General features: G+C 46.5%; 1 protein-coding gene across 1 annotated transcript in view; it reads left to right on the top strand.

Moving 5' to 3' along the window:
• Positions 1-21,399, top strand: part of LOC141111717 (uncharacterized) — a 491,097-nt gene that overhangs the window by 60,552 nt on the left and 409,146 nt on the right. Inside the window, 1 exon segment of the mRNA XM_073603861.1 lies at positions 2,656-2,794. Coding sequence (XP_073459962.1) covers positions 2,656-2,794 — 139 coding nt within the window.

Raw genomic sequence — 21,399 nt, 5'->3', positions numbered from 1 at the left:
CTATGTGCCCCATAATGTGCCCTGATGTGCCCCATAATGTGCCATGTGCCCCAATGTGCCATAATGTGCCCTGATGTGCCCCCAATGTGCCATGTGCCCCATGCCCTGATGTGCCCAGTGCCCTGATGTGCTATGTGCCATGTGCCCCGTGCCCTGATGTGCTATGTGCCCTGTGCCCTGATGTGCCATTTGGCCTGATGTGCCCCGTGCCCTGATGTGCCCCGATATCCTATGCCCTGATGTGCCCCATCACCTGATGTGCCCTGTGGCCTGATGTCCTATCCCCTGATGTTCCCCGTGACCTGATGTGCCTTGTGCCCTGATGTGCCCCATGCCCTGATGTGCACCAATGTCCTGTGCCATGATGTCCTGTACCCTGATGTACTGTGCCCTGACTTGCCCTGATGTGTTGTGCCCTGTACCCTGATGTGTTGTGCCCTGATGTACTGTGACCTGTGCCCTGAAGTCCTGTACTCTGATGTCCTGTGCCCTAATGTGCTGTACCCTGATGTGCTGAGCTCTGTACCCTGATGTCCTGTACCCTGATGTGTTGTGCCCTGATGTGCCCTGTACGCTGATGTGCTGGGCTCTGTACCCTGATGTGCTGTGCCCTGTACCCTGATGTGGCCTGGTGTGTTGTACCCTGATGTGTTGTACCCTGATGTGTCTTATGCCCTCATGTGCTGGGCCCTGTACCCTGATGTGCTGTGCCCTGATGTACCGTACCCTGATGTTTTGTGCCCTGGGCCGGTCTGGATGAAGTCCAGGGCCACATTTTTGTCCCAGTCCAGCCCTGTATGTGTGAAAATGATGCCTACATATTATGCCTGACAAAAGTTTATTATTACTTTATATCCACTAAGGCCCTTTTCAAATGGGTGGACTCTGTTCTGATCAGCAGGGAATCCACTCACAGATCCCCTGCTGATCAGAGCAGAGCAGGTGGAAGACAGGTCTGTGTCCGCTCAGTTTTTGCAGAGTGGACATGGACAGAGTCTGCTCTCCTCTTTGGGTAGCCAGGTGTAGACGGCCTCTGTTGTCCATTTACACCAGACTACCCTCCGGTATGATCTGCCTAAACAGAAGGGGATGGGTTCCCTTTCGTTTTTTTGAGCAGACTGGAGGTAGGCAGGTGTAAATGAACACAATTCCACTTACAGTACACTCGCCTATCCATCTAAACATGTCCGCCTGAAAAACTGACAGGCGGACCTGATCGCATCTCCCGTGTGAAAGGGGCCTTATTGCTAGGTGCATTATCTGCACACTATTAGAAAATATAATGTAACACACACCAAATCTGACATGTAAGTAAATGCTGTGTGAAAAATAATTCCTAATGGGCATATTTTCAGACATCAGCTCCTCTGCTTCATAATGTTCAGCATTTGCTACTTAAACTGTATTGCCCTGGATGTCCCTTCAGCCATTTTAGCTTTAAAGGGAATGCAAAGGAGTTTTGTATATAATTCCTTTCTTTATTTATGGTCAGGACAAACATATATACAAAATTAGTACAAAATACAAAAATATTATATATAATATAATATAGATAAATTATTTTTGTAATTTTCTTTATGAGCCAGAAGGTGGAGCTTCAGGCTCCTTTCATTGTTTTACAATTTCAGTTTGTTTCTTTCAAGCAAAAAAACTATTATATACAGACCCCAACTACTTAGGCCCCTTTCACACTGGGGCGGTTTGCAGGCGCTATTGCGCTAATTATAGCGCCTGCAAACTGACCTGAAACAGCCGCTGCTGTCTCTCCAGTGTGAAAGCCCCGAGGTGCACTTTTTTCCCGTCCTGCTAGCAGCATCTTAGAAGTGGTGAAGGAGCGGTGTATACAATGGGACAGCGGTGAAATCAATGGGACATCGTGGCTATACCGCCGGCAAAGCGCCTCTGCAGAGGCGCTTTTCGGTGGTTTTTAACCCTTTCTCGGCTGCTGGCGGGGGGTAAAACCACCCTGCTAGTGGCCGAATACCGACAGTAAAGCGCCGCTAACAATAGCGGCGCTTTACCACCGATGCCGCCCCCGCCCCAGTGTGAAAGGGGCCTTATGCTGAAATTGACACATTGAGGTGGAAACCCATTGCAGTGACTCGTCACTGACCTGATGATTGTCTGGAGTTTCAGATTTCTATTAGACAAATGGAGCCTCAAGGCAGACAGGAGGTCCTGGCCGTGGAGCTCATTACAGATCTAACAATCTGTAGTCTGGGCTAGCAAAATGACATAATTGCATAGTGCATAATAACTGATGATGAATTCCTAGCGCTTGCTTTCTCTCGTACCTGTAAAATGTACGTTTATATTTGTCATCATTTTTTGTATCAGAGAAGCATTGGCCCCAGCTGTCTCAATTTTTTGGGCAAAACGTTGACTTTCAATAACAGGTAACAACATTCCTACAAAGAAATATAAAGGGGATGTGCCCATAAAGGCTTCAGTTTTCATGTTGCGGTGGAATGCATATTTCAACTGATAATGCATATTTCGGTATTACATACATCAGATTACAGTATTTAGATACATGATAACCTGAACTAAAAGGATAAACTGCATCTATTTATGCCTTCAACGGGTTATATTTTCCATGAAGTATATAAGCTTGGCTTCACTTACAATATCATTACACAAGTATTTCTGTTACAGCCACTGTATATCAGGAAGATGGAACTGCACAGACCATGCCTGCCCTGGATCTTGCTCCATTGAAGGAGGAGCCCATATTACCACCTTTGATGGGAAGTCCTTTACCTTCCATGGTGACTGCTACTATGTGCTGTCCAAGGCAAGGAACTTTTTAGTTAATCTATTGCTCAGTTTTAAACCCGACCTGTTTATTAAAGTCAAAATATAAAGTACAATAAAGAGAACATGAAATAGCTTAGTTTGGCAATAGTTACAGTTATGAGAGAATTATTTAACCTCCAAAAATTATAACTTATACTACAGAGCGCGAGAAAGGGATCCTTAAAAAAAAAAGCGGAGCCTAAGTCCACAGGGGCGTGGCTTAAACATCGCTGACGTTCGCGTGAAGTGGCGTGCACATAAGACATGGCACAGGCACAAGGCTCACTGCTTAAAAGCTTTACACTCTGGGAGTGTCTGGTTGGCTGACAGAGGGACGGAGTGCATAAGGGCATGTAAGCTGTATGGTTTGTGTGGATACAGGCATTTCCAAGGGGCACATTTACTCAGCATTGAGACTGAGCCTTTATAGCAGCATATTATGTAAATTGCTAGACTAAAGCTCGGCAGTAGATGCATTTTGTTTAGTACCTCTGTTTTTTTTGTGCTTAGGACTATGTCTGCCCGTAGGAGGGGTAATTCGAATTCATCAGAGGGGAGTGCAAAGTCCCTGTGGTCAGAGCCTGAGGTTCCTAGTCGCACGCCTGCAGTTCCATCCTCCCCTGAAGGACCTGGAGCATCTGGCAAATCTGAACCATCTTGTCTCACAGGCATGGTGGCTACCCCAAACATGGCAGCTTCTGCATTCGTCACTAAGGACGATTTAGCTTTGACTCTGGCTGGTTTGGAGGGAAAAATAGCCAATTTGTTCGCATCATTCTCCCAGGAGGTGAGAAAACGTGGCAGGTCCCCTTCTCCTGCCCTTGACCTTCCCGTTTTGGAACAACAATGGGCAGATGATAGTGGGGTACCTTTGAGGGAAGGAGGTTCAGGTGAATCCTCTTCTGAGGATTCAGCATCTGAAGAACCTTTCTCAACTTCGCAACCTCAAAAAATGCTAATTCAATCCATTATGGACTTGGTCTGCTCTGGATATAAGTTGCCTCCTGCATAGGTGGATGAGGTTTCCTTCTCCTCTTTGGGTTCGCTAAAACCCCCACAGGGTTTTCATGCTTTCCCTATGCACCCATTACTGGAGCAACTGATTTATGCTGATTGGGATCACCCAGATAAGCGGTTTTCTCCCCCTAAGAAATTTTCATTTCTTTACCCTATGGAGAAAAAGTTCTCAAATAAATGGGATTTGCCAGCAGTGGATTCTGCTATCTCCTCTGTGAACAGGAGTTTAACCTGTCCAGTGGACAATGTACAAGTATTTAGAGATCCAGCTGATAAAAAGTTGGAATCTCTACTAAAAGCCTCATTTGCTGTAGCCGGTGCAGTGGTACAGCCTGCAGTAGCAGTAATAGGCACCTGTCAATCCCTTCGGGATGAACTCATGCAGGTTATTAAAAAAGTTCCTGCTCAAGCTGATGAGGCCCAAAGTTTAGCTGAGCTAACTAGGGCCCTATACTTTGCAGTGGACGCTATCAAGGATTCCTTCCATCAGGCGTCTCGCCTTGCGTTAATGTTGATACATATGTGCAGGACACTGTGACTTAAAAATTGGTCAGCCAAGTTACCGTGCAAGAAGCTCTTGGCTGGGTTTCATGGGGAAAGGTTGTTTGGGGAAGATTTGGATAAGTATATCCAAAAGATTTCTGGGGGTAAGAGTACCCTTCTGCTGGTTAACAAAAAGAATAAACTTCCCCTCCTATGCCTGGGGCAACAGCCTCCAGGAAGTATCGACGGCCTCCATCATCAGGGGCAAAGGGTAGGCCTCATAACCAGACACAGGGCTACAAAAAGACCTGGGGTCAGAAGTCCACAAAACAGAATCCCAAAGCTTCCTTGTGAAGGGGCACCCCCGCTCGATCGAGTGGGGGGAAGACTGCAGTGGTTTTCAGAAACTTGGCAGGAGGAAATCCAAGACAAGTGGGTCCTCTCTATAGTAGCCCTAGGCTACAAACTAGAATTCCAAGAGTTTCCACCATCGCGTTTTCAAACATCAAACATTCCTGAGGAACTGGACCGATTACTGTGTCAGGGAGTGATAATAGAGATTCCCTCAGAAGAGAGGGACATGGGGTTTTATTTATATCTCTTTATGGTACCAAAACCAAATGGAGATTTTTATTTAAAATTTCACAAGTAAAATACATAGATAACATAAATCAAAAAGAATATGTTTAAACAATAAAATAACATAACGTTTGTACAAGATATATTTTGAAGTACATTATCAGACAAGTATTTACAATATTTACATAACCCTCCCACTTCCCTCCCAAACCCCACCCACTTCCCTCCCAAACCCACCCACAAAAACCCAAAAGTACATAACAACAGTAAAGATAATAAAGACATCTCACAACAATAAATATATCAAGAATGTTTCAAAACAACAATAAAGGTAACAAGAACATTAACAAAACAACCCATTCCCACCCCTTATTAGCGAAAAAAAGACAAACTATCCCTATTATATACTATCCCTCAACCCTATCCCTACACAAACAATAAACACTCCTATACACTTTCTCCACACTGTCCCTTTTATTACCATCTGTAATCACCCTGAAAAACAAAAATAAAAAGGTTAATCGTTCAGGAACATCAGTAACATAATCCAAATATTTACATTATATACACCATTGTTTCCACTCCTCCAATTTCCATAACTTTCTTGCATCCTTCTCTCCTAACTTCTTATAATCGTAATATGCATAATTGTAAATCTTTCCTCGGACCATGGCCACACATTCTTTCACTTTAACCACTTCCTGCTTAAAAATCTAAATATTCCGAACATCCCACAAACACTCTTTAATACAATTCACAACAATCCATAACAACCTCTCCTCATTCCTCCCCAGATCACACAAACCATATAACACCATCTCATACGTTACATTATTCACACCAGTCAATCCCTCAATCATCTTCTCCATCCTTTCCCGTATTTTCTTCGCATAGCGACACTCCCAAAACACATGTACCACTCTCTCAATCCCCCCACACCACCAGTCTTGGACACACCTCACTGTCCACAAACCTTCTCCTTCTCTGAAACTCTCTTGTAGGCAAACACCCATGCACTCCCATCCATGCAATATCCTTCTGTCTATTATCCACTCCTTTACAGCACACATTCTTCCAGACTTTCTTACATTCGGCTACTCTTAAACCACCTATTCCTTCCATCTCCACCCTTTCTTTCAGTATCTGCATAACCTTTTTACTCTCACACCATTTATCTCGCGTCACATCTTGCAACCCATACCTCCTCATACACCTTTCAATCCTCACATAAAACCAAGGTGCAATAAAACATACAGGTTACCTCAAATCAACTTCACACAACTTTTATTTCTGTAACACACTCCCACATGCATATTTTACCATACACCCTGCAACATTCTCTTTCTCACTTAATCTCACACACATACTTACATACTTTACCACCAGAAATTTCTCAATACTCACCATACCTTTCCCGCCATTCATTACTCCTTTCATTACTTTCTCTCTTTTCAACTTCTCCATCTTAGACGACCAAAAAAAGGAAAAACACACTCTCACAATTTGTTTCATCACCCTATCTGGAGCTGGAAACACATAATATAAAAATAACAAAATCGGAATCACAACAGCCTTCACAATCAACACCTTCCCTTCCAACGACAAAGTCCTTAAAGACCAAAGATCAATTTTCTTTTTTACTTTCACTAACGCATCCTGCCAACTCTCTCTCCCATACAAATCAGAATCAAACTTGACACCTAAAATCCTCACTCCTCCCTCACAAAACTTCCAACCACACTCTTCAATCCCCCTCCATACACTAAACAATTTATACTCACTTTTCCCCATATTCACACAAAAACCACTTGCCATACAAAAAAATCTCAATCAACAACTTCACTGTTTTTAGCCCTGCCATATCTCTACAAATCACTGTCACATCATCCATGTATCCTATTACTTTCAAAACCCTGCCACCACTCCCTGGCACCTCCACCCCTCTCACACACTTATCTTTCATCAACATCCTCAACAAAGGTTCAATCACACAAATAAACAACACGGGTGATAGCGGGCAACCCTGTCTCACACCTGACCTAATACTTATATCACTCGTCATCCATCCATTCACCAAAACTTTACTTACCATACCTCTATACAGACACTTAATCCACCCAATCAACACCTCAGGTAACCCCATTCTCCTCAACACTTTAAACATAAAATCATGCGACACTCTGTCATACGCTTTTTCAAAATCCACAGCCAACACTGCCACTTCCTGCTTCCTCTCCTTACAAAACCATAACACATCCCTCAAGCTCACCAAACTTTCTGCAATAGACCTCCCAGGCACCGCACACGCTTGCTCCTCCCCCACAAAATTCTCCACCACTGCACGCAACCTATTCGCCAACACCTTCGCCACCACCTTATAATCTACATTCAACAATGATATAGGCCTCTAATTTTTCAACTCCCGCTTGTCACCTTTTTTATACAACAAAACAATCACGTTTTTTAACATAGATTCAGGCATCCTCCCCTCTTCCAAAACTTTCATCACCATCTCATACACGCAGTCACCAATCACCTCCCAAAACGTACAATAAAATTCAACTGGCAAACCATCACTCCCAGCATCTTACCTTTCTTCATACTCCCCAGACATTCATCAACTTCACCTTTACTCACTTTCTCCCCTAACATACTCTTATCCTCCATATCCAGACACATCTGCACCTGCTCCAACACTTCCTTCTCAACCCTCTCATCCCTCTTCTTTTCCATATATAAATCGGAATAAAACTTCCAGATTTCATCTCCCAACCTCTTTTTTCCACTTACCACCTGTCTACTCTCATCCAACACACTTGACAAATCCACCTTCCCACCATATACCTTTTTAAAGAAAAAACGCGTACACTTCTCATCCTTCTCCTTCACTACCATCCTTGCTTGCAACATAATCTCTCTCCCCCTCCGCTCCATAAAGACTCTCAATTTTCCTCTTGCTTCCACCAAATCACACCCCACATTCTCTCCAAATATTCCAATCTCTTCAGCCACCATTCATACGCCTCACGTTCCTTTTTTGCAATCTCACAACCTTTCCTTACAAAAAACCTCTTAGTCTGACCTTTCGCCCACTCCCACCACTCAATCACACTTAAAAAATCATTCCTCCTCCTTTTAAGTTTCCCAAAAAACTCAACATACTCTCTTTTCACACCCTCATCCTCCAATTCCACATTCAACTTCCACACCCCTTTACCATACATTACCTCCGATTCCATACTCACAACACACTCGATCCGACCATGGTCCGAGAAAGGCTCCCGCTGGATGACAAAGGATTCCGGCTGTAAATTTTTTGAAATGAAACAAAAATCAATTCTAGATTTTACAGTACCCTTATCACTAAAATATGAAAAACCACCACCTTCACCCACATCCCTTAACCCAAACAACCGCAAAATCTCACCCAACTCCTTCCCAGACTTATCAACAATGTACAACAATGTACAAGTATTTAGTGATCCAGCTGATAAGAAGTTGGAATCTCTACTTAAGGCCTCATTTGATGTAGCTGGTGCGGTAGTACAACCTGCAGTGGCAGCAATAGGCATCTGTCCATCCCTTCGGGCTGAATTCAAGCAGGTTTTTTAAAAAAATAAAAAAGTTCCTGCTCAAACTGAAGATGCCCAAAGTTTAGCTGAGCTATCTAGGGCCCTATACTTTGCAGTGGACGCTATCAAGGATTTTATCCATCAGGGGTCTCGCCTTGCGCTCATGTTGATACATATGCGCAGGATTCTGTGGCTAAACAGCTGGTCAGCCGAGTTACCATGCAAGAAGCTCTTGGATGGGTTTCTGTTTCATGGAGGAAGGTTGTAACCTTCTCCTTAGATGTCTAGGGCAACAGCCTCCAGGCAGTTTTGATGGCCTCCACCGTCAGGGGCAAAGGATAAGCCTCATAACCAGACACAGGGCTATAAAAAGCCCTGGAGTCAGAAGTCCACAAAACAGAATCCCAAAGGCTTCCTTGTGAAGGGGCTCCCCTGCTCAATCGAGTGGGGGGAAGACTGCGGTGGTTGTCAGAAACTTGGCAAGAGGAAATCCAAGACAAGTGGGTCCTCTCTGTAGTAGCCCTAGGTTACAAACTAGAGTTCCAAGAGTTTCCACCATCGTGTTTTCTAAGCTCAAATGTTCCCAAGGACCCAGTAAAGAAAAAGTCCTTATTTTCTGGCACTGGACCGATTACTGTATCAGGAAGTAATAATAGAGGTTCCCTCAGAAGAGAGGGACATGGGTTTTATTCAAATCTCTTTATGGTACCAAAACCAAATGGAGATGTCAGACCCATTCTAGATCTCAGGAATCTGAATCACTTCCTAAACATCCACTCCTTTCGAATGGAGTTGATTCGGTCAGTTGTTTCCACCCTATGGGGAGGAGAGGTTCTAGCATCCATAGATATCAAGGATGCGTATCTACATATGCCAATATTTCCAGCTCACCAGAAGTTTCTGCGGTTTGCGGTAGAGCAGCGCCACTTTAAGTTCATGGCCTTGCCTTTTGGGTTAGCCACCGCTCCCCGACTGTCTACAAAAGTGTTAGCCCCAATACTAGCAAGACTAAGGGGCCAGGGTATAATTGTAATAACATACCTAGATGACCTTCTACTGTTATGCCCTGTACACACGATCGGACATTGCGACAACAAAATCCATGTATTTTTTCCGATGGATGTTGACTCAAACTTGTTTTGCATACACACGGTCGCACAAAGTTGTCGGAAAATCCGATCGTTCTAAACGCGGTGACATAAAACACGTACGTCGGGACTATAAATGGGTCCGTAGCTTTCGTCTCTTAATTTATTCTGAGCATGCATGGCACTTTGTGCGTCGGAATTGTCCACACACGGTCGGAATTTACGCAAATGGATTTTGTTGTTGGAAAATTTTATAGCCTGCTCTCAAACTTTGTGTGTCAGAAATTCTGATGGAAAAAGTCAGATGGAGCCCACACACGGTCAAAATTTCCGACAATAAGATCCGATCGCACATATTCCGTCGAAAAGTCCGACCGTGTGTATAGGGCAGTAGATCAGTCAAAAGCAGGGTTAAATCTAGGGGTGTCCAGAACAGTCAGTTATCTGAGACACCTGGGTTGGATTCTCAATCTAGAGAAATCATCCTTACAGCCGGTAAGAAGGCTGCAGTATTTGGGCCTGGTCATAGACACAACCCAGGAAAGGATGTTCTTGCCTCAGGTAAAGGTCAACGCTCTAAGAGAGCTGGTCCAGGCGGTCAAGGCAAAGAAGGGTCCTTCCATTCGCCTTTGTATGAGACTACTAGGGAAGATGGTAGCTTCCTTTAAATCGGTTCCCTATGCCCAGTTTCGTTCAAGACTGTTGCAACACAGTATTCTGTCTGCTAGGAACAAACAGATCCAAGCCTTGGATTATCCAATGAATCTGGCTCCAAAAGGTACGCCAGAGTCTCAACTGGTAGTTGATAACCAGGAATTTACAGAAGGGGGAATCCTTCATTCCAGTTTCCTGGAAAGTAGTAACAATGGATGCCAGCCTGTGGGGCTGGGGAGCAGTTCTAGAAGAGACCACTGTTCAAGGGAAGTGGTCAGAGTCCGAGAAGACCTTGCCCATCAATATCCTAGAGATTCGGGCAGTACGTCTGGCTCTAATAGCCTGGATGTCCAGGTTGCTGAATGCTCCTGTGAGGATACAATCTGACAATGCCACAGCAGTGGCCTATATCAATCACCAAGGGGGCACCAGAAGCCCCGCTGCCCAAAGGGAGGTGGACTATATTCTGTCTTGGGCAGAGAAACATGTTCCTTGCCTATCTGCAGTTTACATTTCAGGAGTGGAAAATTGGCAGGCAGATTTTCTGAGCCGTCAACAGTTGTTGCCTGGAGAATGGTCTCTACATCCCGATGTCTTTTTGGCCATATGCCAAAGATGGGGTACGCCGGATGTAGATCTATTGGCGTCCAGGTTCAACAAGAAGTTGGACAACTTTGTGGCGAGAACAAGGTATCCACCTGCACTCGAAGTAGATGCGTTAGTGATCCCGTGGAATCAGTTTTCACTGATTTATGCATTCCCTCCAGTTCAGCTGCTGCCATGGCTGCTTTGGCTGCTTCACAGGATTAGGGAAGAAGGGAAGCCGGTAATCCTAGTGGCCCGGCATGGCCCAGAAGACCCTGGTATGCAGGGATCATGAGAATGGCAGTAAGGGAGTCTTTGACTCTTCCAACTCATCCGGACCTGCTGTCGCAGGGACCTGTATTCCTGCCTTACAAACACTAAATTTAACAGTGTGGCTATTGAAGCCCACATTCTAAAAAATTGGGGGCTTTCAGGTTTGGTAATAACCACACTGATTAATGCCAGAAAGCCAGCCTCCAGGACCATTTATTACAGGGTCTGGAAGGCCTACGTCACTTGGTGTGAAACCAAGGGTTGGCATCCTCGTAAGTATGTCATAGGAAGAATTGTGGCCTTTCTACAATTAGGAGTAGAAATTAAGCTGTCTTTGAGTACAATCAAGGGTCAGATTTCAGCCTTGGCAGTATTTTTCCAAAGGCCGCTTGCTTTGCACTCTTTAGTCCGGGCATTCATACAAGTCATAACTCGGATAACTCGGCCAGTTAGAATACCCTTGTGCCCATGGGATTTGAATCTGGTTTTGTCGGTGTTGCAAAGACAACCCTTTGAACCTATACGGAATATTCCTTTGATCCTTTTGACAAGGAAATTGGTATTCCTAGTTGCAATAACCTCTGCAAGAAGAGTATCAGAATTGGCTGCTTTCCCTTGTAAAGAGCCATACTTAATCATTCACAAGGATAAGGTTGTGCTGCGTCCCTACCCAACCTTTTTGCCAAAGTTAGTGTCTGGGTTTCATCTGAATCAAGATGTTTCCTTAGAAGAGGAAAAGGATCCTGGACAGCCGCACTCAATGAAGAAAGGCATCTTTATTAGACAAAAATAGATCAAATCCAAAATACAGTCACATCAGAGGTGGATAGCACAGGGAAAATTGCTAACGCATTTCACATCAACTGATGCTTACTCATAGTTATGAGTAAGCATCAGTTGATGTGAAACGCATTAGAGATTTTCCCTGTGCTATCCACCTCTGATGTGACTGTATTTTGGATTTTATCTATTTTTGTCCACAAGATTTTTTCCATTCACAAGATTTTATCAAATGGATGTAAGATGGCAGGAGGACACCGCCTTTGGGCGCAGTGTTCTGCAGGCAGCAGTATAGGTCCTCACGCCTGGCGGCGGCTATTTGCTTTCTGTCTCCCTCCCCTCAGGTGGCATTGCTTTGGGACATCCCATATAGTTATTACTAGGGATGAGCCGAACACCCCCCGGTTCAGTTCGCGCGATCTTTAGAACCCCATTAAAGTCTATGGGACTCGAACGTTCACAATCAAAAGTGCTAATTTTAAAGGCTAATATGCAAGTTATTATCCTAAAAAGGGTTTGGGGACCCGGGTCCTGCCCCAGGGGACATGTATCAATGCAAAAAAAAAGTTTCAAAAATGGTAGTTTTCTCGGGAGCAGTGATTTCAATGATGCTTAAAGTGAAAAAAAAAAAAGTGAAATATTCCTTTAAATATCGTACCTGGGGGGTGTCTATAGTATGCCTATAAAGTGACGCCTTTCACCTGTGCTTAGAACAGTCCCTGCACAAAATGACATTTTTAAAGGAACAAAAGTCATTTAAAACTGCTTGCGGCTTTAATGTAATGTCGGGTCCCGGCAATATGGATGAAAATCAGTGAGTCAAACGGCATGGGTACCCCCCAACCCCCAGTCCATTACCAGGCCCTTTGGGTCTTGTATGGATATTAAGGGGAACCCCAAACCCAAATTAAAAAAGGAAAGGTGTGGGGCCCCCAGGCCCTATATACTCTGAACAGAAATATACAGGCGGTGCAAACAAGACAGGGACTGTAGGTTTGTTGTTAAGTAGAATCTGTTTGTAATTTTGAACTGGTACATTTTTAAAGTGTAGCTCCAGCCCAAAAAATCTGTTTTTAAGCTTTTTGGAAAACATAGGGAAGGGTTATCACCCCTGTAACATTTGTTTTGCTGTCTGTGCACCTCTTCAGAAGATTTCACCTCACTTTCTGTCCCAATGACAAATGTTTTTTGAAAATTTGGGTTTTTTAGTGAAACAAGGATTGGTAATAAAGCATCAGTGAAGAGGAGATGTTTTTCCCATATTAACTCTTACGGGAGAGAATTTCCCTTCCTAGGGGATTTCATCTCACTTCCTGTTGTCTCCTTCCGTTTGCAAGTAGTCATTTGTAAGTTGGATGTTTGAAAGTAGGGGCCTGCCCTATATACTCTGCATAAATTGGGGCCTTAGGTGTTGGTGTTGCCACAACACTGTAAGCCTTCACAGTTACTCTTGGTGGGCGCAGGAATGGGCTGTGCTGTGAAATATTAGATCAAGAATTGTAATTACATGCCATTGTTGAACAGTGGTAGAAAAATTGGGCCTTTGGTAGTGGTGGTGCTGGTGCCACAACACTGTAAGTCCTCACAGTTACTCTTGGTGGGTGCTGGAACGGGCCCTGCTGTGAAATATTATATCAAGAATTGTAATTACATGCACCTGTTGAACAGGGGCAGAAAAATTGGGCCTTTGGTGGTGGTGGTGGTGTTGCCACAACACTGTAAGCCCTCACAGTTACTCTTGGTGGGCGCTGGAACGGGCCCTGCTGTGAAATATTAGAACAAGAATTGTAATTACATGTCCTTGTTGAACAGGGGCAGAAAAATTGGGCCTTAGGCACTGGTGCCACAACACTGCAACCCCTCACAGATGCTATAGTTGGAGCACAGGAATGAGCCCTGCTGCAAAGTATTGCATCAAAAATTGTAATTATACGCCCCTGTTAAACAGGGGCTGAAAATTTGGGCCTTGGGCACTGGTGCTAGTGCCACAACACTGCAACCCCTCACAGATTCTCTAGTTGGAGTGCAGGAATGAGCCCTGCTGAAAAGTATTGCATCAAAAATTGTAATTACACGCCCCTGTTAAACAGGGGCTGAAAAATTGGGCCTTGGCCACTGGTGGCAGTGTCCAGAACCAAAAATGTTCTTACAAGCTATCAGCATGAAAATTGAGGAGGCAGAGGATTGTCACTCAGCATAACAGAAAAAAATCAATCGATTACATCAGCATCAGGTGCTTGGTAGCTGGTGATCCAAGATTGATTCATTTTTGTGAAGGTCAGCTGATCGACCGATTCGGTGGACAGGCGCACCCTGTGATCGGTTACAAAGCCTCCAGCAGCAATGAATGTGCATTCCGAAAGAACGCTGGATGCAGGACAGGACAGTCAATTGCATACTGTGCAAGCTCTGGCCAGTGATCCATCCTCAAGACCCAGTAATCCAGAGGATTTTCAGTGGGAAAGGTGTCCAAGTTTGATCTTGCCCCTAGGTAATCCTGTACCATGTGAATCAGACGCTGGCGATGGTTGCTGGAACCGATCAAACCTTGGGGCTGTGGACTAAAAAATTGTCTGAACGCATCGGTCAGACAGCCACCTTCTCCATTGTTCCTTCTGTGACTGACCGAAGCCTCAGCAACACGTTGTCCATGAGGACCAGGAAATTGTAACCTCCCAGGCTCTGGAAACGCGTTGCACAAACCTTTCTGCAAGGCCTCCCGAAGATGTTTCATCCTCTGCTCCCTCTGTGATGGCAAGATAAGGTCCGCAACCTTACCCTTGTAACGTGGATCAAGGAGGGTTGCCAGCCAGTAATCATCCCTCCCTTTGATACCACGAATACGAGGATCCTTCCGCAGGCTTTGCAGGATCAGGGAGACCATACAGCGTAGGTTTGCTGAGGCATTCGGTCCAGAGTCCTCTGGGTCACTAAGGACGACATGATCCGCAGCCACCTCCTCCCAGGCATGTACAAGTCCATGGGTTTCTTTGGACTGTAAATGATCCCTTGAAGACTGCGGCTGATGCTGAGTGCCAGGCTCCACCTCCATGCTGAGACAATCCTCCTCCTCCTTGTCCTCCTCCAGTGTGATCGGCGGGCACGCAGGAACACTGTCTAGATAAAGGGGGCCTTGAGAGGTAAGGAAGTCCTCCTCCTCCCTCTGTTCTGCCTCAAGTGCCCTGTCCATTATTCCATGCAGTGTGTGCTCCAACAGGTGGACCAGAGGGACAGTGTCACTGATGCATGCACTGTCACTGCTCACCATCCTCGTGGCCTCCTCAAATGATGACAGGACAGTGCATGCATCCCTGATCATAGCCCACTGGCGTGGGGAAAAAAAAAACAAGGTCCCCTGACCCTGTCCTGGTGCCATAGTCACATAGGTACTCATTGATGGCCCTCTACTGTGTGTGCAGCCGCTACAGCATGGCCAACTTTGAGTTCCACCTGGTGGACATGTCACAGATTAGGCAGTTCTTGGGCAAGTTAAATTCCTTTTGGAGGTCAGCCAGCCGAGCACTGGCATTTTGTGACCTGCGGAAATGCACACAGACTTTCCTGGTCTGCCTCAGGACATCCTATAAGCCCAGGTACCTGCCCAAGAACCGCTGCGCCACCAAGTTAAGGATGTGAGTCAAACAGGGCACATGTGTCAGTTGTCCCTGTCGGAGGGCAGAGAGCAGGTTGGGGCCATTGTCGCAAACCACAATACCTGGCTTAAGCTGGCGTGGCATCAACCACCTCTGAACCTGCCCCTGCAGAGCTGACAGAAACTCTGCCCCAGTGTGGCTCTTGTCCCCCAAGCACACTAGCTCAAGCACCACATGGCATCTTTTTGCCTGTGTGCATGCGTAGCCCCTTGAATGGCTACGGAGCACCACTGGTTCTGAGGACAAATCAGCACAGGAAGAGGCCATGGAGAAAGAAGAAGAGGAGGTGGTGGAGGAGAGAGGAGTGGCAGAATCACCACTAGTAGAATTTTGGAGGCATGGTGGCGGAACAACCTCCAACACTACTGCACCCTGTCCCGCATCCTTCCCAGCTGCCAGAAGAGTCACCCAGTGTGCGGTGAAAGATAGGTAACGTCCCTGTCCATACCTGCTGGACCATGAGTCCGCGGTAATATGCACCTTACCGCTGACCGCAATCTGTCCAGCGATGCCAAGACATTGCCTTCCACATGCCGGTAGAGAGCCAGAACCGCCTTCCGTGAGAAAAAGTGGCATTTGGGAGCCTGCCACTGAGGAACCGCACATTCCACAAGCTCATGGAAGGGGGCAGAGTCTACCAACTGAAAAGGCAGCAGTTGAAGTGCTAGCAATTTAGCCAAGCTAGCATTCAAGCGCTGGGCATGTGGATGGCTGGGAGCGAACTTCTTTCGGCGTTGCAGCAGCTGGGGCAGGGAAATTTGCCTGGTACAATCTGACGTCGGTGTAGCGATAGCAGATTGCCTGCAAGTACTTGGCTGTGACACACCTAATTCTAAACCTTCATTCCTCTCAGTGCAGGCTTCAGAGAGGACTGAAGGTATAGTGGGGTTGGAGATCCCAGCTGATGAGGAGCAAGGAGAGGTCCGCTTTGTTCTTTGGTGTGGGTCTTTTAGGTACGCTTGCCAATGAACTGCATGGCAGGTCGACATATGTCTGGTCAAGCATGTGGTGCCCAAGCAGGTGATGTTTTGGCCACGCGAGATACGCTTGAGACATATTGCCACGTACCTGACGGTAGAGCTTGATATGCAGAGGACGGCCTCTCTTACCCCTCTGACTCTGGGCCTCCTGGTAGAGCAGACAGGAGGCCCAGGAGTGGAACTGGAAACAGCTGCAGGTGGAACGGTAGTTCAGCAGGATTCTCCAGATAGCAGAGAAGGCAGGTATAAGCAGGCCGGGTCATACACTGGCGGGCACCTCAGGAGCAGGTGCGGAGGCAAAAGCGTAGTCAGGATACAGGCCGGGTTGGTGATGGGCTGGCAGCGAGGTAGTAGAGGGAGCAGGCAGATGCGGTGGTCAAAACAAGCCGGGTCAGATGCAGGCAGCAAACAGCAGAGTCGGAGGCAGATGACAAGTACAGGTATCAGATGCAGGCAAAGAGGAACACACAGGAACGCTGTAGAACGGACAGCACTGGGTCTAGGCACTGACTGATTTTGCCTGTTGGGCGCCAAAAGCTGACACAGGGTGCGCGCGCACACTGGCATTCTGACTGAGCAAACAGACTGTCTTGCATTCCCATCCCGAGTACTGGCATGCTCTTCTTGGCAATGCACATATGTGCGCATGGGCGCACGCAGATGCACCGGAGGTGCTCTGACAGAGGCTGAGGTCACAGGTCGTCTTCTTCGGCCGCCATCTTGGGAATTGGCTAGCCCTTCCTGACATTGCCCCCCCCTAACAGGCAGCCTCCGGATACCCAATCTGGCCACCTTGTCAGGATAAGACCTCTTGAAGGTTCGGATAAGTTCTTGGGCATGAATGTTGGCTTCTGGTTCCCACGAGTTGTCCTCAGGGCGGTATTCCCTCCACTTAATCAGGTATTGAACTTGATTCCTCCTTCTCCTGCAATCTAAGATCGCCTCTACTTCGAATTCCTCTTCACCGTCTACCACCATGGGTTCGGGTGGCCCTGTATTTGATCCGGAAAAGGGTTAGGGACAGCGGGCTTCAGTAGGGTTATATGAAACACAAGATGGAGGTCTCTGGTAGCTCAAGTTCATAAGCAATATTGTTAATACGCCTCTTTACAGGGAAAGGTCCTACAAATTTGGGACCTAATTTCCTCGAGGGACAGGTTAGTTTCAGGTTCATTGTAGCCAACCAGACTTGGTCCCCTGGATTTAGGATCAACTCCCCTCTTCTCTTCTTGTTGAAGATCTCTTTATTGTAAGCTTAAGTCTTAGCCATCGTCTCCTGTAACAGTTTGTTGTTGGAGTTAAAGAAATCCAGCGTTTCAAGTACAGCGGGTACAGGGCATTCCGGAATGTTATTAAACAGAAAAGAGGGATGAAAACCATAGTTTGCGAAGAAAGGACATTGTTTCGTGGCTGAGTGAGTAGAATTATTGTAGGAAAACTCGTCCAAGGGAAGTAGGGACATCCAGGCAGATATTGTTCAAGTGTTTGATTGGTTCTTTCTGTCTGCCCATTAGTTTGCGGGTGATAGGCTGAAGAAAATGAAAGTTCAATCCCAAGAGATTCGCACAAAGATCTCCAGAATCTGGAGGTGAACTGGACCCCTCTGTCAGAGATGATATTTGCTGGAACCCCATGGAGTCTTATAACTTCTCTGATGAAAATCCATGCAGTCTCTTGTACAGAAGTACCCTTCCTGAGAATAAAGTGGGCCATCTTGGATAATTGGTCGACAAAAATAGTACTGTAGCCCACTCAGATTGGGGCAGCTCCACAATAAAGTCAATTGAGATCATTCGCCAAGGTCTATGCGGGACGGGTAATGGTTTCAACAGACCCCAGGCCCTGGACTTGCTGCTCTTGTTGCGGATACAAGTAGTACAAGATTCTACATATTTCCTGCAGTCCTTCGCCACCCCAGGCCACCAAAAAGTTCACTGCACAAGTTTGGAGGTCTTGCTGACGCCAAAGTGCCCTGCAAGCACGTGATCATGGCACATACCCAAAGTGGCCGTTCGCAGATCCTCCGGCACAAAGATCTTATCCTCATACCAGAGTAGCCCCTGTCCATAAGGTGGTCCCGAGTGGTGCAGAACTACCCACTGAGGCTTGCTTGATCCAGGTAATTAATTCTCCTTGTAGAAGAAGGAAATTCCCAGAGGACAGGATCATATCCAGGAGGAAGACTTCTTGAGATTTGCTGAACATGCGTGATAGTGCGTCTGGCTTTATGTTCTTAGATCCGGGTCTGTATGTCAAATGAAAGGTAAATCTAGAAAAGAAAAGTAGGTATTCTAGATTCTTGTGGTCTGTATAGATTAAGATTGGATGCGCAGTTACCTCCATTCTTCTAGTGCCGCCTTGATCGCTAGAAGTTCGCGTCATAGTTCTTCTCTGCGCTTGACAGTTTGAGAAAAGAATGCAACCAGGTGCAACAGGGCCTTGGGACCCTGTCTTTGGGACAGAATGGCTCCAACCACTGTTTCCGAGGCATCCACTTCTAAAACATAGGGTAGGGCCGAGTCGGAGTGCTTCAAAACAGGTGCAGAAGTGAACAACTTCAGCGCCTCGAAGGCAGCCTGAGCCTCTGGGGACCAACGGAATCTGGAACCTTGTTTGGTGAGTTGTGTGATGGGGGCAATGATCGCTGAAAACCCCCCGAATGAATTTTCGGTAAAAGTTTGCAAAACCTATGAAGCGTTGAATGCCCTTCTTGTCACAGGGAGTTGGCCAGTCCAAGATAGCTGTGACCTTCTGGGGATCCATCTTGATACCTTTGGTGGAAATGATCAGGCCCAGGAATTGCATACTCTGGCATTCAAACTCGCACTTCTTGGGTTTGGTGTATAATCCATGTTGTCGAAGGCGAGTTAGTACGCTTCTGACATGTCTGCGGTGGTTGTCTAGGGAGGAAGAAAACATTAGTATATCATCAAGGTATACAATAACAGACAAGTTATCTCGGAAGATGTCATTAATGAAGTGCTGGAAAGTGGCTGGGGAGTTGCAGAGTCCAAAGGGCATTACAAGATACTCAAAATGCCCAAATCGTGTGCGGAAGGCAGTCTTCCATTCATCGCCTTCTCGAATGCACACCAAATTATAGACACCACGAAGATCCAGTTTTGTAAATATGGTGGCGGAGCCAAGTCTCTAAAAAAGTTTGGGTACTAATGGAAGTGGATAACGGTTTTTAACCGTATATTTGTTGAGCTCACGGTAATCCACACAGGGCCATAGTGAATGATCTTTCTTCTCAACAAAGAAAATTCCTGCCCCGGCTGGAGATGTAGAAGGGCGGATGAACCCTTTTTTAAGATTGTCATCAATGTAGTCTTTTAGAGCTACCAGCTCACTTTCGGACAGGGGGAAGATTCTCCCGAAAGGGACTTTGGCTCTGGGAAGTAGCTCTATAGGACAGTCGTAAGACCGATGAGGAGGAAGGATCTCTGCGCCTTTCTTGCTTAATACATCTAGAAAGTCATGGTAGGCTGTGGGCACGAGCTGACTGATCTCAGAGTCTGTGTCAAGGCATAGCAGAGCGAGTACACCACAGGGGGTCTGTAAGCAGTACTGGATGCAGTAAGGGGAGACAAACTTAATTCCTTCCTTAGTCCAGTCAATGTGGGGGTTATGGGCCCTCAGCCAGGGCATACCAAGGATGACCGGGAACAAAGGGGAAGCGATGGCGTCCAGACGTAGCAGTTCTTGGTGGTCTTTGGAAATGGTGGTAAGCAGAGGAATGGTTTCATGAGTAACTGCTCCAGATTTAATAATGGATCCATCGGCCAGATTAACCGAGAGCTTCTGTGCCTTGGGTTGTAATGGGATATGATGTCTGGCAGCAAAGGTCAAGTCCACAAAACAGCTGCAGGCTCCAGAATCAATTATGGCGGAAGTCTGAATAGTCCCTCCTGGCAGGTGTAAAGAGATGGGAAGAGTAAGATGAGCGGAATGGTTAAGCAAACTTGGAGTTGACGAGGCAGAAGTAGTTGAGAGGGACTTATGAGGTTTAACTGGGCAGGACCTCACGTAATGTCAGGATCCCCCACAGTACAAACACAGGTTCTGCTGGTGACGACGTTGTCATTCTTCAGTGGAGAGAGAAGGGCGTGGCAGGCCGAGTTGCATAGGTTCTGGAGTATCAGGAGCGGGAGTGGCAGGAGCTGGTGGAGCAGGATTGAAGGAGCTGGGTACCCGGGGTAACAACCGTACTGGACGGGATGGAACTGCAGCTCTCTCTAACCTTTGTTCTCTCAAACGGCGGTTGATCTGAATGGATAGCTCAATCAGGGCTTCAAGGGTAGAGGGTAAACCTACTCGTGCTAGCTCATCCTTGAGCGGTTCAGAGAGGCCCATACGGAATTGGTAGCGTAGAGCGGCATCATTCCAATTGGTGTCAAAGGCCCATCGTCTTCCACCGCCCTACGACCTTGTTGTAGTGAGTGAAGAGCTGCCTCCGCTGAAGCCATTTGCTGGGGATCTTCATACAGCTGGGCCATGGCATTGAAGAATGTGGCTAAGTCTGATAAACATTCAGCCTTCTTCTCCAGAAGACGATGGACCCAGGATTGTGGCTCACCTTGTAGCAAGGAAATCACAAAGCTGACTTTTGTAGCTTCCAAAGAAAAAGTGCGGGGTTGAAGGGCGAAGTAAAGTTCGCATGCGTTCGGGAATGCTCTGAACTTGCTGCGTTCACCCAGGAACCTGTCTGGGGTTGGTACCCTGGGCTCAGGTGGGAGCATGACCACTGCAGGAGCAGAAGGGGTTCCTTGTGGAGAGGCTGATGCTGGTGGTGGTCCCTGGGCGGCTGTAGAGTCGGACAGAGTCTGTAAGCGTCCCTCCAGCTGGTTATAGCCCCGTTGTAGGTCCTTGACAGCCTGTGTCAGGCCGGCCAGGTGCTGGCAAAGTTCCTCCATGGAAGAGGGTCCCTGCGCAGGCT

Source organism: Aquarana catesbeiana, linkage group LG11 (assembly GCF_042186555.1).
Source record: "Aquarana catesbeiana isolate 2022-GZ linkage group LG11, ASM4218655v1, whole genome shotgun sequence".
Classification (NCBI taxonomy): Eukaryota; Metazoa; Chordata; class Amphibia; order Anura; family Ranidae; genus Aquarana; species Aquarana catesbeiana.
Note: the sequence above shows the minus strand (reverse complement) of the source record. Positions and strands in the feature narration are given on the sequence as shown.